Source organism: Mustela nigripes, chromosome 4 (assembly GCF_022355385.1).
Source record: "Mustela nigripes isolate SB6536 chromosome 4, MUSNIG.SB6536, whole genome shotgun sequence".
Taxonomy (NCBI): Eukaryota; Metazoa; Chordata; class Mammalia; order Carnivora; family Mustelidae; genus Mustela; species Mustela nigripes.
Window position 1 is genome coordinate 139,574,034 of NC_081560.1, and position 16,812 is coordinate 139,590,845.

General features: G+C 47.3%; 1 protein-coding gene across 5 annotated transcripts; it reads right to left on the minus strand.

Moving 5' to 3' along the window:
* On the minus strand, positions 1–16,793 carry SYNPO2L (synaptopodin 2 like). Of its 5 annotated transcripts, XM_059397812.1 has the most exons (6): positions 16,418–16,793; positions 15,979–16,057; positions 10,191–10,368; positions 8,391–8,542; positions 7,418–7,932; positions 1–3,788 (listed from the first exon to the last, which is right to left on the minus strand). In XM_059397812.1, the coding sequence occupies exons 3-6, from the start codon at positions 10,218–10,220 to the stop codon at positions 1,648–1,650; spliced, it is 2,838 nt and encodes a 945-aa protein (XP_059253795.1). In that variant the 5' UTR covers positions 10,221–10,368; positions 15,979–16,057; positions 16,418–16,793; the 3' UTR covers positions 1–1,647. The 5 variants fall into 5 exon arrangements, with proteins under 5 accessions (XP_059253795.1, XP_059253796.1, XP_059253797.1 ...); XM_059397813.1 differs by lacking the exon at positions 10,191–10,368; XM_059397814.1 differs by lacking the exons at positions 7,418–7,932; positions 10,191–10,368.
* Between the last annotated feature and the right edge of the window lie 19 nt (positions 16,794–16,812).

The window sequence follows — 16,812 nt, forward strand, 5'->3', positions numbered from 1 at the left end:
AAAAGGTTTGGAACTTAAGTTTATTCTTGTGCACAAACCAAAGTACTGTGACTCACACTCAATATGCAAAGGAAACAATCCAGATCAAGCAGCAAACGTGGCTGACTGGTGGTGGTCACGGTGAGAGGGGAGTCCATACCCATTTAGGATCAGAGATCAGGACCTGAAGCTGAAAAGAACAACAGCTAGGGTGTCGGGGATTGGGTTGGGCTGAAAAGAGGTTTTGGCTCTGGGTTATTTCCTTGCCCTTTCCCAGGTCATCATGACAAGCTGCAGAAGGTAGAAGGACAGACTCAGAGAAGGTAGAACAGACACTACTTATTCTTTTGACACTCAGCCCACACTCTCACATCCTCCGACCATCATCTGTCCTCATTCTAACAAATGCATTCTTCTCTCTCAATTTTTTTTCCTAGTCCCCGTTGTACACAGTGAGTTTCTTGAAACCCAGCTCTCCTGTCTGCCAAAACTGCTCTCTACCCACTCATGCTTTTCCCTGTGGCTCAGTCAATTTCATTCATTCACTCTGCTTCTGGTTTCTGCCTCACTTTCCACACCATAGCTCTTTCCCCCTCCTTTCTGTCCCAGGTGCATGAGGCAATGAAGCCAATCATTTTTCCATTCCAGAGGAAATTTTCTGCCTTTCTTTTTCACTTCCTGGAAGCTTGTAGCTCAGCGTGGGCCTCTTAAATGGCCTCTTTCTGAAATACTGACGAATAGAACTATTTATTTATTTATTTTATTCATTCATTCATTTAAGTGCTCTCTGCCCCCAGTGTGGGTCTCTAACTCACAACCCTGAGATCAAGAGTCACATGCTTCTCCAACTGAGCCAGCTAGGCACCTCCTGAATAGAATTCTGAGTTCTGTTCTGGGTCTAGCTGGTATAACTCAACCCTTACATACTGCCCCTGCCCTTCAGGTCTTCTCATAATCTGTGATTTTCACAAGATGCTATACCCCTGCTACAAGCACTGGTCTTAAATTTCAGTCAGTCTCTTTCTCCTCACTAGACTCTCCATGAGGGGCTATCTGACCCTTCTTTAATCTGTATAGAGGGAAGACCCAGATTGGGTTTTTATTTAGACCACTCCTCTTACTCTTGCCCCAGGCATAAGAAAACATCTGTGGCCAAACACACTTGCACATACACACACACGCTCACATACATATCTAGATATATGCCAGCCAAGCTTGGGAAATGAGAGTGAGGAGTAGCAAGGGATTTAGAGCAAACAGAGAGCAAGTCAGTCCCTTTGAGTCTTGACTGATGGTGAGCTTCTTGCTTGAGGTCTCACTAGTAACTTCTCCATGTGCTTCTCATTGAATGTTAAAATGAGGTTCACAGAAAGCACAAATGTAGAGAAATAGAGACCAGCGGAGGGGCATGGGTGCAGACTGAGATAGAGAGATTGACGCAAGGAACTACAGAGACAAAGAGAAGCACAGATAATAAAGCAGAGATAATAGGTTACAAAGCAGCAGGGAGGTTGGGAGCCAGGAGGATGGGACACCAACTCCAAAACTATCTCTGGCAGGAGGGAATTTAGCCTCCAAATGCCTGAGAGAGGACATGGGATAGGTAGGAGAAGCAACTTTAGGAATTGGGTGTTCCATCTCTCCTTGGTCCTGGGAGCTGTGCCCTGCTCAGTGGTGGCCTGCCCCTGGCCTCCACACATGAGCCTGCAATCCAGTTCTGGTGGCTGAGAACCGGGGCCTGGCTACCTGGAAGCCACAGGAGCTGGGGGAAGTCCCAAGACCCCTGGGAGACTCTGGAGGAGGCGCTGGGCTAAGGACAGGGGTTGAGGCCAGCTCTGCTCTCCAGATGGGCTCATCCAATGTAGTGGCTGCTCGGGGGGCTAGTACAGTGGGGGCCAGGGGTTCTGCAGTGGGCTGGGGTGCTGGAGTGGAAAATCGGCGGATCTCCTGCACTCGGGCAGTTTTGGGGGGCCCTAAGGAGCTGGGGCCAGGAGTTTGGGGAACCTCATCGAAACAGAACATGGCAGTTTTAAGTTGGTAGGGCTGGTGCCGCATGAAATCCAGGGCCTTGATACCCTGCTTGGGGGTCGCCCGAGGACCCTGGGACTGGGCCTTATTAGGGAGAGTTCGGGCAGCCTGGGGGAAGAAGGGTGAAAGCAGTGGGTTGTAAGCAATAGGAGGTGGGGCACGGATGTTGGGTGAATATTTCCAGGAAGGGGGCAGTGAGGGTGTAGGGGAAGGGCTTCTGGGACGAGGGCCAAGGCCAAGGCCAGCACTAGGTGTAGCTTCCACCACATACCTGTCTGCTCGGCTTTGCCGCTTGGCAAACAGCTCCCCACCCCTGCCCTGAAGCCTTGGGGGCTCAGAGATTGCAGCCAAAGGCGCTGCCCCATTCACTAGGCCATCAAGGAACCCTCGAGACAGGGGTTTAGGAGCCACTGGAGGTGGAGTCTTGGGAGCCATCGGGGGCGGAGTCTTGGGTGCCATTGGAGGAGGGGTTTTAGGTGTCACGTGAGACGGAGTCTTGTAACTCCTGCCCCCTGGTGGCTGCATGAAGTTGCAGGCTTCAGCCCCGAGACTCAGAGCATCCTCCTCTGGACCGGATTCCGCTCCGCCGGCCCGGGGTTTTTCATCCAGGTTCTGCACCAACGATAGCAGCTCGGGGTTGGGCGAGTTCTTCGTCTCCTCCTTTCCCGGACGAAACATCTGCTTCCGGGTTCCCCGTCGCCGGGCCTCCTGGAGAATACCAGTGCGGGCAGCTGGCACGGAGATGCGCTGCTCCCGAGCGCTGGGGGGCTCAGGTGCCCCGGGGCCTGGGGCGGGAGCCTCTGGGTGCGCAGAGGGTCGCAGAGGGGCCGATAGGAAGATAGAAGCGGTGGAGGTCATGGCAGCGGCGCTAGGAGGAGCGGGAGGCTCTGGGGTTCCTCCTGGCGTTACAGGACGATTGGGGGCTGGGATGTACAGGGAACTGGTGGCTGTCACGGGGCCTGAGGAGCGTGGAGTGATGGGGGAACCGGAGGCTGGCACGTGGCTGGACAGAGGGGTGGGTCCCGGTGGAGGGGACTGGAAGGGCGGTGGGGTGGAGCTGAAGCCTCCCAGGCTTTCGTTCGCCCTCTTGGGAGCCAAGGGCCGGAAAATAACCGAAGTGGTACCTGGCCGCTGCCCTTGTAGGCCTAGGGTAAAGGGTTTGGCTGACCGGTTAAAGATGTTTGGAGCTAGAGTTGGGGCTCCACCGCCTGGGAAGAAGAGTCTAGGGCTAGCTACAGGGGCTGGTGAAGGGCTGGATGGGAGCATAGCCGCCTCCGGAGGAGCACTGTGGGCCCGAGGTGGTGACTGCAGGCCCTGCCCGTTGGGCATGGCTACTGGCCCATCCTGGGCCGGCTCCTGGGTGCTGGAGGCTGTGCGCTGGCGCTGCTGTTCAAAGAGCTGGGCCCCTCTGCCGGAGGCCTCACTCAGCTGCCCGCCCTGGGCCTCTGCTGCAGCTGAGCCTGGCCTGGCCAGCTCCATGTCCAGATAGGGGCTGTCCCAGTCGCACTGGTTGGTGAGGCTGCGGGCGTCAGAGAAGGCCTCCTCATCCAGCTCCGACTCGCTCGTTGGAGGGACCCCGTCTTCTTCCTCAGCACCTGGCCCAGCTGCAGCCCCAAAGCTCACTAGGGTGTACTTCTTGGCTCTCTGCCGTCGCTTCTTAAACATAAGCACCCCCTTGGAGTGGGGATTAGGGGCTGCAGTTAGTAGGGATGCAATCGTCCGGCATTTGGTCTTGGCCTCCTTCACACTCTTCTCTTGGAGACTCTCTGCGCGTTGCAGTTCTGAGGAGGCCGGGAGGGAGAATGGTCAGTGAACCTCTTCTAGTCCTGTTCCCCACGGCTTTCACCCCAGCCCCAGCCCAGCCACTTTCTGCAGTCATCCCACCTTCTGTCTTTTAACTGGCCTGATCCTCAGTATCTCTTGCCTGTAATAAAGTCCTCCGACTTGGGACAGAGTGGTAGGTGAAAGGCGAAACCAAGGACAGTTGAAGGGAAGGCAGAGTCTAGTTGGCTCCCTGACACCACTCTAATCACAGCTCTTCTACTAACCTCTCTCCCATCTACTCTGCTTCTATCTCCCCAGAGATGTGCTCTTATCCACCCCGCATACCTTCTTCCCCTGCCTCCCACCATTCCTGGCTGGCTGGCAATGCTGGGGGTGGGGGGCAGGGTAGAGGTAGAGTTCACTTCCCATGGCAGCCAGGGAGATGAGGCAGGTCCCAGGGAAAGATAAAATGAGACCATGTTAGGGTTTTTTTCAGCAACTTAGGGACTTATCTCCTCTTCCCACCCCTTATGATAGGGACACAAAGGACCCTTAGGAAGAAGGATCTTGGGGCGCCTGGGTGGCTCAGTGGGTTAAGCCGCTGCCTTCGGCTCAGGTCATGATCTCAGGGTCCTGGGATCGAGTCCCGCATCGGGCTCTCTGCTCAGCAGGGAGCCTGCTTCCCTCTCTCTCTCTCTGCCTGCCTCTCCATCTACTTGTGATTTCTCTCTGTCAAATAAATAAATAAAATCTTAAAAAAAAAAAAAAAAGGAAGAAGGATCTTTACTCACAATTCCACCCACATTATGTAGTGCACAATCATACACATTCATGGAAATAACTCCCACCACACAGTTCAACAAGAATATGGGCCTAGGGGCACCTGGGTGGCTCAGTGGGTTAGGCATCTGCCTTCAGCTCAGGTCATGATCTCAGGGTCCTGGGATCAAATCCCGCATCGGGCTCTCTGCTCAGCAGGGAGCCTTCTTCCCTTTCTCTCTCTGCCTGCCTACTTGTGATCTCTTTCTCTTTAAAATAAATAAAAATCTTTAAAAACAAGAATACAGGTATAGTGGAGGCAGTTATGGACATATTCTCTCATATGTACTTTTCTCTCTCATTCATATATACCCCAGCTTATATACACCCTAGTTCACATATACACATATAAATACACATGTACCCCCACAAAAACACAGTCACTCAAATACCTTCACACACATGCATACTCCTTCCTAGTTGCCCCTGCAGAGACCCTGCAGTTTGGACAAAATTTTACAACTGATACTGGCCTTCCAACCACCAGGGCACCCCTCTGTACTTCACACCCCTGCTACTCACAGCCAGGGATAGCCTCAGATCCGAGATGCAGGAAAAGCCAGAATGCTGCTCTCCAGTGTAACCCTCCAAATCCTTAGGATATCTCAAGGTCACCAGCTAAATATATTCCACCACCAACCCCCACCCAGCTGGGGTTGGAGTGGGGTGGGCTTCTTTGGGGGTCAGCCTTCTAGGTAGAGAGCCACTAACAGGCAGCCACACAAGGACTAGGTATGAAGGGGAACCTGGGCAGGGCTTCCTATGCCATGTGGTGCCTGGGAGGTGGGCCAGGAAATGGGAGAGCCTGCCCTGCTGCTAGAACCCTGCCTTAGGCACAGATTCTCTCTGATCTATGATCCCCAGTTCCTCCTGAAAATTTTTTGAAATTCCATCCACTTTCCACTCAAGATACCAAGCTCCTTTCTAGTTAGGGCTTTCATGCCACCCATCCCAACATTTGTACTACAGAATTGTGCTGTGCCTGAGAGATAGGCACTGGAGTCAGGGTTCGGTTCAGGTTTTTGGTTCTTGGTAGAGTTACCTCACTTCATTGAAGTTCATTTTCCTCATTGATAAATGAGCATGATAATGGCTATCTCATAGGATTGCTATGAGGACTAAATGAGGTAGTGTAGGTAAATTTAGCATTTCATGGCAGCCCTGAGGCCCACGGTGAGTAAATATGACTATTAAAGCTTTCTTGACACCAGGTACACATGTATACAGACACTTGCTTGTTCACGCATATATTCTTCCATGGATTCCCATATATAAGCCTTCATGTATTCACAGATTCACACTTCTTTCTCTCACACACACTCCCTCCCCATGAGTTTTCTATAGCTCATGCGGTCACAAACCCCTTTGACATGTGGCCATAGCATCAGCCCATTCTGAGAAAGGGGCAGTGAAACTCTCCTGAGAAAAGAAGGAAGAAGAAATCAAAAAGGAGGAAGGAATAAGGGAATAAGACCTTGCCCAAAGACATCCCTTCCTAAACCTTTGATGTATTCCCCTCCATTCTAAATCCCAGAACTCTCTTGGCTATGGGAGGGTAGTACCTGCATAGAATGGGTCCTGGAGCCCAGAAGCTGGATCTGGGGCTTTGTTGCAGCTGGCTTGGCTGAAGGGCTCTTGGCTGATGGGCTCAAAGGTTTCCATGCCGAGAAATGCAGTGTTGGCTGGAGCAGGACCAGCCTGAGCCACCCCCCACGCCTTTTAAAGCCCCTTTGTCTTGTCCCCAGCACTGGCAGCTGAATGAGCTCACTGTGCTATTTTTGGAGCCTAGCCCCCTCCCTTTTCTCTGCTGCCCCACAAGCCCCGGTGTGATGGACGTGGACACCTGCCTACCCTTCCTCCCACCCCCACCCCACTGGACAATGAGGTCTGCTTGGCTAAAAATATCCCTGAGCAACTAACTGCAGTCTTACCCAGCACCATAGGAAGGGAGGGGTGCTAAAATGAGAATTGGGGATAAGCATGGGATCCTGGGCATGCATCTGGAATTTCTTTGTGGGATATTGGACATTCTCAGGGATGTCAGACTCTAAATCAATGTCCTTAGCCCCGTTCCAGACTTAGACACACAAAACTCTACGGATCAGAAATCAGAATGGTAGAGGGGAGGAATGAGAGATGAGAACCAGAGGGGGTAATCCTAGATTTTCAACATGACAAGAAAAACTCTCCGGAGTAAAGGCATGGGACAGGGAGAAAGTTCACCATTAGACCTTGTTCTGTAGCTCACATCAAAAATAGCAAAGAGCTTGAGATAAGTGGTACTGGCTTTTTCTGCCCAGGCTTACATTCTTGCAGGAGATAAGGAGTTGAAGATCCCTCCCTCTACCACTTCCTAGGGATCTCATGACTATCCCATATGCTCCCAGTCCCCAGGAATGCAGATGAATTTAGAAAGGTCAAAGGTAGCTCTGATGCTATGCCTGAAATTAACACTGAAAAGCCCCTGCCCTGCTTCCAAAAACCCCCCCTGCATCATGTCTGAACTCTGCCCTCACCTGTCCTACACTTAGCAAAATCAGAGCAACAACAAAAAGCAAACCCTTTGTTGATTTCATGTCCCTTTCCAACTTCCCTACTCACTCTGTTCCTGGGTTGGATTGAACCACCTACACCTTTTGCCAGACTGGTTCAAACAGTAAAAATAATGGGGATTGTGAGAATAATTATTTCCCCCTTCTACTCATCTCTCTTCTCCACTTGTCCCCAGGACTATATCCAAAGAAAGCATAAAGATGGTTATGGAGAGGTAGATTTAGGATTCAGACCGAAGGATCCTGGCTAGGGAAAAAAGGGTTTGGGCACTTACTGGCTTGCTTGGCCTTCTGGGTGTAGGTAGTAGTGAGGTCTTCTGCCACCGGGTGGGGAACAGGCCCCACCATAGGGATGAGATGAGGCCCAGGCCGGAGGGGGCCATGGGGCAACAGCAGGGCCTCGGCTGGGGGTAGCTGAAGGGCTGTCCCACCCTCCCAAGATGGGGAGCTCACACGGCTGTCACCCTGACTGGGAGGACTAGCGGCTGCACGTGCTGGCTCTGCAGGGCTGTCGGATAGGTAGACCTCATCAGGTAGGGCTCCCGGAGGGGAGGGCCTCGTGGGGCCTCTGCGGCGGGGTCGGCGGGGCTTCTCCTGGGCGGCAGGGCCATCTGCATCACTGTCTGTCTCTCCGTAGTAAGCTTCACTGTCAGGGGGCGAGAGGAGGCTCCCAGGCTGAAGAGGCTGGGGGACTGGAGCGCCAGGGGGCTCAGGACTCAGTGGAGATAAGGGTGATAACACCTGAAGCTCACCAGGGGATGGAGACCGCACAGGCCCCTCATCCTCTACCCTGGATGGGAAAGAGGACAGGACTTGAGAAATGGGCTGGGTGACTGACAGCTAGTGAGATCCAGAGGGATGGGAGAAGGAAGGGAGGGAGGGGACTGAATGAATAGGCAGGGAAGAGTGGGGATCTGCAGGCAAACTGGGAGGCAAATGTGCTGGAAGGGCTGTGAGTGGACATTGGCTTAGAGGGAGATGAGATGGTAAGGAGACAGACAAGGGCTCGACGTGGGCTCAAAGTAAGCGCGTAAACTCAAATACCCACTTGACACCCCCATCCCTTAATTGCAGATACACTGGAACCCCCTGGGAGGCACTGACAAACATCTATACTCCAGCACAAACTTACAAGCAGAAGTGGGCACTTAGTAGCTGAAGCCAGGCCAGTAAGACATAGAGCTGAGACAAGGATTGGGAGCCCTGGGCTGGGGGGGTGAGCTGGGCTGGGGTGGGAGGGGTCCATACCTCCGCACTGTGAGGACAAGTTGACTCCCTGAGGCATCAATGAGGCTCATGGCACTGGCATGAGAGAGGCTGGTGCAGGAGACCCCGTTGATGGCTAAAAGCTGGTCCCTCTCTCGGAGTCCTGCTCTGCCAGCCTGGCTCCGTCTTCGGATCTGAGGTTGGGAGGAGAGATTGTAGGTGAGGGAGGGCTCCAAGTGGGAATAGAATGAAAGGAGTCAGGACAGCAAGGACCTATGGATGGAGGGGATATACTTTGCAGGGTAAGAAAGGATGGGGAGGAACATGGAGCTGCAGTTGAGGGGACCTATCTAGAGGGAAGAAGGGAGTAATATACATCATACATCATATGAGGGGAGGCAGGGTAATCACCAGATCAAAGAGGCTTGAGGAAAACTGCAGAGCGGAGGTACTAGAAATGGCAGTTGGATCCCTTAAAGATTTCCTTTCAAGGGCAGTATCTTTACTAGCTAATGGTTCTCTTCTAGGCCATTACCTACACAGTCAAGATTTTAGAACATTATTCCAGACTGGAGGGAGTCTAGCAGATCCTGGGGAGACTGTAGCTGTGTATGTATATGTATGCCACGTGTGCACACAGATATACATATGGGAAAGTAATAATAATAGTGGTAATGGCTATCATTTGTTGAGTGGTTGCTAAATGTTAGGTATGGTGCCAAGCATTCTACATGTATTATTGCATTTAATCCTGAGAATGGTTCTATGAAGTAGGTACTGTTATTACCCACATGTTATAGATGAGAAAACTAAGCCTGTATGGTGAAACCACTTAACAGCTTCATCTGACAGGCCAGACCTTGCCATAGTAGTAAAAAGTCTTGCCTCATGAGAGAAAGGGTCTGGTGATGGGAAAGAGGAGCCCTGAAGGCCTGGGCAGGGTAGGGCAGGGTAGGGCAGGACTGAGTAACAAAGCCTCAGCTCATCACATACCAATATAGTTAAAGAAAAATTAGAATCTTCCCTATATTCATGGAATTTGGAGGAGAGGCATAGAGTCAGGAATGCAAAGACTGGACGGCCAGACCTGGGCCCCTGCTTCGATGGTACCACAAAGAACTGAGGCAGTCTTTCTTTTTTTTCTGCTCCCAGAAGCCAGGAATTCTTCTCTAAGAGCCCTCCAACCCCCCATAAGAAGCTTGTGCTTAGAAACTACTCCTCCCACCAGACGAGCATGCTTCCCTGCCCACCTGCCCACCCCCACTCCTCTTCTCCACAGCCTCCCATCTCTCCCCCAAAGGCCGCCACATGACTCTTTCCAGATTCCCCTGGGTTCCCCTTTCCCTGAAACCTCAATCATAGGGGCTCTCCCTTACCTTGGACACCTGTAAAGGTTTCCTCTGCTCGGCCCCCCCCTGAAGTCGGAAACCCCAGGGGGCTCCCCCTGACAATGTGACCAGCACCTTCTCCTCAGCACCCATCGCTCAGCTTGGCCCAAGGCCCTCGGAGTTTGGATAGTGTCCCAGGGAGAGAAGTCGAGGCGCTGGTACCCCGTCCGGCCTGTCTGTATGGCTGTCCTACTCCTGCTGCCCCAGGCCTTCCCCCCCACACCACACACCACAGGCAGGCAACTTGGCCCTGGGATCAGTACAGTCCAGCACACATGTCCTGTCAATCTGAGCCCTGCTCAAAATAGTTGCCGGCTCTACTCCCTTCCCTCCCCCAGCTGTATTACATCCAAAGCTAATTATAGTAAAAACTTCTGCCCTCCCCTTTCTCGCATTCTCCTACATGGGTCTTTCACTCAGGACTCAGAGTACTAGCTCCAACTAATATACATACTTTCAGAGACTGGGACTTCCCTGATAGCATCACAGATAAATCCCAACTGCTTTCCTCCAAAGCTCATTTCAAAGTGGCAGCAGCAGGGGCTTCAGTTCCATGGCAAGGAGTGGCTGGACTTGTCCCTTAAGTTCACAGGCTCCCCAGAAGTAGTGTGCCCCCTGCTGTATTAATGCGCCTGTTAATCAAAATGGAGATCCATAACTCACTGCAGTGCTGAGTACAGTATAGCTTTTAAAGCTCCTGGCTTCCAAATGTGAGACGCCATATAGGATTATATAACGAAATAGTCTATTAATGTGTATATATAATGATTCCCAGGTCTCAGCTCTAGGAATTCAGAATTTATTGGTCTGATACCCAGTATTGCTGTTTTATTTCATTTAGTTGTTTTTTTTTTTAAGATTTTATTTATTTATTTGACAGACAGAGATCACAAGCAGGCAGAGACACAGGCAGAGAGAGAGAGAGAGGAGGAAGCAGGCTCTCCGCTGAGGAGAGAGCCCGATGTGGTCCTCGATCCTAGGACACTGGGATCAAGACCAGAGCTGAAGGCAGAGGCTTAACCTACTGAGCCACCCAAGCACCCCTCATTTTTTTTTCTGTTTTATTTTTTTAACGTTTTCCCGCTTTCAGCAACTCTTGTAATTGTCCACTTTGCGATTCCCTGTTCATTTAGTCCCTGAATTTTAGGGACTTGCCAAAAATTAGAATTAACTCTCTTTTCTAGTCTAAGCCTAATTCTACCTTTTTTTTTTTTTTTTAGATTTTATTTATTTTATTTGACAGACAGAGATCACAAGTAGGCAGAGAGGCAGGCAGAGAGGAAGGGAAGCAGGCTCCCTGCTGAGCAGAGAGCCCAATGCGGGCCTCGATCCCAGGACCCTGAGATCATGACCCGAGCCGAAGGCAGCGGCTCAACCCACTGAGCCACCCAGGCGCCCTATTATTGTTTTTAAATGAAGGCGTAATTGTCATCTTAACACCTTAGTCCCCCTCTCTCTTTTTTTCTCTCTCTCTTTTAAAGATTTCATTTATTTATTTGACAGAGACAGAGAAATCACAAATAGGCAGAGAGGCAGGCAAAGAGGTGTGGGAAGGGGCGCCTGGGTGGCTCAGTGGGTTAAGCCTCTGCTCAGGTCATGATCTCAGGGTCCTGGGATCTGAGCCCCGCATGGGGCTCTCTGCTCAGCAGGGAGTCTGCTTCCCCCTCCCCCTCTGCCTGCCTCTCTGACTACTTGTGATCTCTCTCTCTCTCTCTCTGTCAAATAAATAAATAAAATCTTTTTAAAAATGGGGAGGGGCGGGGCAAGCAGGCTCCCTGCTAAGCAGAGAGCCGGATGGGGGGCTTGATCCTAGAACCCTGAGATCTTGACCTGAGCTGAAGGCAGAGGCTTAACGTGCTGAGCCACCCAAGTGCCTCAGAACATGATCCTTCTGCCATACCTTTATTTTATGCAAGCCAGTATCACGAAACACTAAGAGAGCCTAACAATGGGTTCTGAAATGTCCTAAGTCTATGCTATTTCTTTTTTCTTTTTTGTTCTCTTTTCTTTTCCTTTCCTTTCTTTTCTCCCTCCCTCTTTCCCTTTCTTGGTTTTTTTTTTTTTTTTTTTCCTTTTTTCCTCTGATATATCCAAGCAGATCGAGACTCTGACTAATGTCTGGGAGGTAGACACAGAAGCTTTGCCAGCCTTCCCACTCAAGGCTCACTGTTCCGGGATATCTGGCTCTTTTTATATTCCCTCTTGGGGAGAAATGATTGATAGTGTAACATTGAGTCATAACTCTAATACCTCATTCATGGACAGGCTCTCTCTATTCTTTCATATCAACATTAAATAGGTTTGGGATCACAGTATACTTTGGATTTTGTTTTCTGTTTGTTTGTTTGTTTTTTTACAGACTCTTTGCAAGGATGCACATTCCATTTTTGCAGTAATATTAAATATATCTTGCTTCCTCAAAATATTATTGGCATTTTAAATTTATTTGTTTATTTATTTACTTGAGAGAGAGGGAAAGAGCTGGAGTGGGGCAGAAGGGCAGAGGGGGAGAGGACGAGGGACAAGCTGACTTCCCCAGGAGCAGGGAGCCTGTCACTAGGCTCCATCCCAGAGCCCTGAAATTATGACGTGAGCTGAAGGCAGAAGTTTAATTGACTGAGCCACCCAGGTGCCCCTTTATTGGCATTTTTATTGGTATTGTGAACTTTATAGATTAATTTAGGGAGAATTGACATATTTTTCATGTTAGATTCTGCTACCTGCTGGAATATTCCTAGATGGCAAGGATTTTTCTCTGTTTTGTTCAGTTTTGTATCTCCAAAGCCTAGAAAAATGCCTGGCATGCTATAAGTGCTATTTTTAGTGAATGAATGAATGAATGAATGGGATGCACTTACATTTGTTTTGATCTTATGTTCCTCAGAAATGTTTTAAATTTTCTTCGTATAAATCTTGTACATTTTTCCTTCCTTTAAAATTTATTTATTTATTGGTTTATTTATTTTAATTCCCATATAATAGTTAACATACAGTGTTACAGTGTTAGTTTCAGATGTACGATATAGTGATTTCACAATTCTATACATTACTCAGTGGTCATCAGTTCATCTATTTCACCTATTCCTCCACCTACTTCCTTTCTGGAAACCATCAGTTTATTCTCTATTGTCTTTTTTATATATAAGTTATATATATATAAATATATGTGTATATATAGTCTTATTTATAAATGATATATAAATAAAATATATAATATATAAATAAATATAATAATATATAAATAAAATTTATATAAATATACAATATATAAGTCTATTATTACTTTTTTCTCTGTTCATCTATTTTACTTCTTAAATTCTACATATGAATGAAATCATATATTTGTCTTTTTCTGACTTATTTCAGTTAGCATTATACCTTCTAGATCCATCCATGTTGCTGCACCTAGTTTTGCCATTTTAAAAAGTACCACAGAAGGGGTGCCTGGGTGGCTCAGTTGGTTAAGCATTTGACTCTTCCTTTCAGCTCAGGTGATGATCTTCCTGGTCAGGAGATTGAGCCCACCTTGGGCTCCCTGTTCATCAGGGAGTCTGCTTCTCCTCTACCTCTCCCCTTGCTTGTGTACTCTCTCTCTTCCTCTCTCTCTCTCAAATAAATAAATAAATAAATAAATCTTAAAAAAAGAAGTACCGCAGATGATTCTAATGTGCAATGGTGGGCAATGTAGAGGAATTCTAATCAGCCCTACCCCACTTGAATTCTTGCCTCTTCCATAAAGCCTTTCCTGCCCATCTCCCAATTTCCTTCCTATAGAATTAATCCTTCCTTTCTCTGGGCAACATATGTATCTCATTCATATTTTTATTGCATTTCTCAGTCAATATTGTAGCTTATTTATAGGCCTGTCTTCATCCTAGACGGTGAGAAATTTGAAAGGACTATATGCAATAGCCCATCAACAGGCCAGAGAGCAATGCCTGATGTGATGGGTGCTCAGTAAATGTTGGCTGGTCATGGAAAGATGGCTACAGATGGTGTGCCATAAACATGCCAACCCATGTGAATAATAAAATTTTTACTTATTTTTAGGTTTCCATTCAATGAATGTAGTCGAAGAGATCTCTTTCTGTTATAGATCATAACATAATGATGCTGTAAGTAGAGTTATCCAAAGCTTTAGAGTTTCCTGGAATAGCTGCTCTACTGGTGTGCTAAATGCTGTTTGCCTTGGTGAATCATGTAGTCAGAAAATACTTGGGGCTTAGTGTCTAGACTGGACTTGGAATCTTGCTCCACCATTTATTATCTTGGGCAGTAACTTGACCTAATCAGTTAAAAGAGTATCTAAATGTCCTTTCTCAAAATTTAAATTTTATTATTATTATTATTTTAGAGAGAGAGAGAAAAAACTGGGGGAGGGGCAGAGGGAGAGGAAGAGAGAGAATCTCTCTCTCTCTCTTTTTTTTTTTTAAAGATTTTTATCTATTTATTTGACAGAAAGAGAGAGATCACAAGTAAGCAGGCAGAGAGAGAGATGGGGAAGCAGGCTCCCTGCTGAGCAGAGAGCCCGATGCAGGGCTTGATCCCAGGACCCTGAGAACATGACCTGAGCTGAAGGCAGAGGCTTAAACCCCTGAGCCACCCAGGCAACCAGAAGAGAGAGAATCTTAAGTAGGCTCTACAACCAGTGCAGAGCCCGATGTAGGGCTTGATCTCACAACTCTGAGACCATGACCCCAAGATCATGACCTGAGCGGAAATCAAGATTCAAATGCTTAACCGACTGAGCCACCCAGGAGCCCCTCTAAATATCCTCTCACTCACTAGTCAAGTATTTATTACTTGCTACATGTCAGCCATTGTGCAATACCAGCGATTTTCCTTTTTTTTTTTTTAAAGATTTTATTTATTTATTTGACAGACAGAGATCACAAGCAGGCAGAGAGGCAGGCAGAGAGAGAGGAAGGGAAGCAGGCTTCTGTTGAGCAGAGAGCCCGATGGGGGAATTGATCCTAGAACCCTGGGATCATGACCTGAGCCGAAGGCAGAGGCTTTAACCCACTGAGCCACCCAGGCGCCCCAATACCAGCGACTTTCAATTAAGCTTGAGTGCACATTAGAATCACCTGGCAAAAAAATTTTTCTTAAAAGATTTTATGTTTAAGTAGTCTCCATACCCAGTGTGAGGCTTGAACTTACAGCCCTGAGATGAAGAGTTGCATGCCTTACTGACTGGGGAAGTCAGGTGCCCCTCACCTGAAAAAATTTTATTTTATTTATTTAATTTTTTTAAAAAAGATATTATTTATTTATTTGACAGAGAGAGGAGAGCGCGCACAAGTAGGCAGAGCAGCAGGCAGTCGGATAGGGAGAGGCAGCTGCCGAGCAGAGAACTGGATGTGGGGCTCCATCTCAGGACCCTGAGATCATGACCTGAGACAAAGGCAGACACTTAACTGACTGAGCCACCCAGACCTGGAAAAATTTTAAAGCTACTAATTCCCTAAAATAAGACAGTGAATACAGGATTAGATGACTGTGTAATGAAATAATCTACTAATATATTTTGTATATTTAATACATATAGCAATATAATTAATCACATATAGTAATATATGTACATGTAATATATGAATTAATTATAATAGTAATACAATTACATGTAGTAATATGTAATTACATATAGTAATATGTAATATAATTAATTACATATAGTAATATGTACAGGATTAGATGATTATGTAATGAAATAATCTACTAATATATTCATATATTATAGTATGTATATAATATATACATATATATTTATAAATACAATAAATATTTTTCCTATGCTGATACGAGAATTAAATGGGATAAATTATGTGAGAATGCTTAGCAAATGGCATAGCCTAAGACAGGTGCTCAACAAATATTAATTGAATTTGGCAAATTACTAATCTAGACTGGTAGGTCTCAGTCTTCAGTATGCTACTGAATTGTCTGGAGGGCCTAAAACCTTGTCTTGCGGGGTTTCACCTCCCAAATTTCTGATTCAATATATCGACAATGGGTTTGATATTTGTGTTTCTAACAGGTTCCCAGGTGATACTGATACTGTTGATCCTAGGATCACACTTGGAGAACCACTGAACTCAACTATAGACTCTTGAGGACAGGAGTAATTGGCCTGCTTACTAAAGCATGCTCAGTGCCTAATATAGCTTCCAGCACAGAACAGAGGTGCAATTTTTTTTTTCAATGAATGAACCACTTCATGACTCACAATAACTGTTACTTACTGTCAATCACAGGAGAGCAAGAACTTTTGTTCACTACTGTATTTCCAGAACCAAGAAGATGGCTTGGCACACAGCAGTGCTAATGAAAGAAAATAAAATGAAAATTGTTAAATGAGTAACTGTTATACAAAGAATTAAGTGAAGTCATGTGTATTTTTAAAAATCCTACAACTATTAGCTAGAATATTGTTATTCATTAAATGGGGTAATAATTACTCCAGGAACTGTAGCTCTTCCAACAGGCTGGGGGCATTCTGAGTGCAGAGATCATCAGGTTCTGGAAGAGCTTTGCATCTAAACTAAGCCACTGTATAAAAATGGTTAATTAACAACATCTGACATTTACTGAGTGATTGCTATGGTGCCAGGCGATCTATGAGACTTGTCTAAATCCATCCTCTCAACAAATTATTATTTGAAGGGTATTTCATATTCTCACCCATTTTACAGATGAAAAAACTAAGGCAGAGATAGCTGCCGAAGCTGGTGAGCTGCAGAGCCAGAACTCGAACACATGAAGTCTGAAAACAGTGTTAGTACCCATTATCATATTACGTTCCGTAACCTCGTAACCAGCAAAAGTCATAGGTGAAAGCAACTTTGTAGACGGAAATCAACGGGGTCAGGGGTCAGCAGGAAGTGGCTACAGGATTCTAGGTCAGAGGTCACTAATGCGTCAAAGGAGGATTGTGGGGGCGTTGCTAAAGATAGTCTGACTTAGCCTTCTCGATCGCGTATCGGTTAGTGGGACCGTAAAGTGACCAGAACACCTGGGGGTAAATAAAAGGCGAAAATGCATAAGAATCTGCGGGATCAGCCATGCTGGGAGGGGGC

Excerpts from the sequence above, each read along its gene's own strand:
- SYNPO2L (XM_059397810.1), bottom strand. The coding sequence starts at position 9,829 with ATGGGTGCTGAGGAGAAGGTGCTGGTCACATTGTCAGGGGGAGCCCCC. Across the intron at positions 8,543-9,724 it reads AACCTTTACAGGTGTCCAAG|ATCCGAAGACGGAGCCAGGC; the intron begins GTAAGGGAGAGC and ends TCCCAACCTCAG. Across the intron at positions 7,933-8,390 it reads CTTGTCCTCACAGTGCGGAG|GGTAGAGGATGAGGGGCCTG; the intron begins GTATGGACCCCT and ends TTTCCCATCCAG.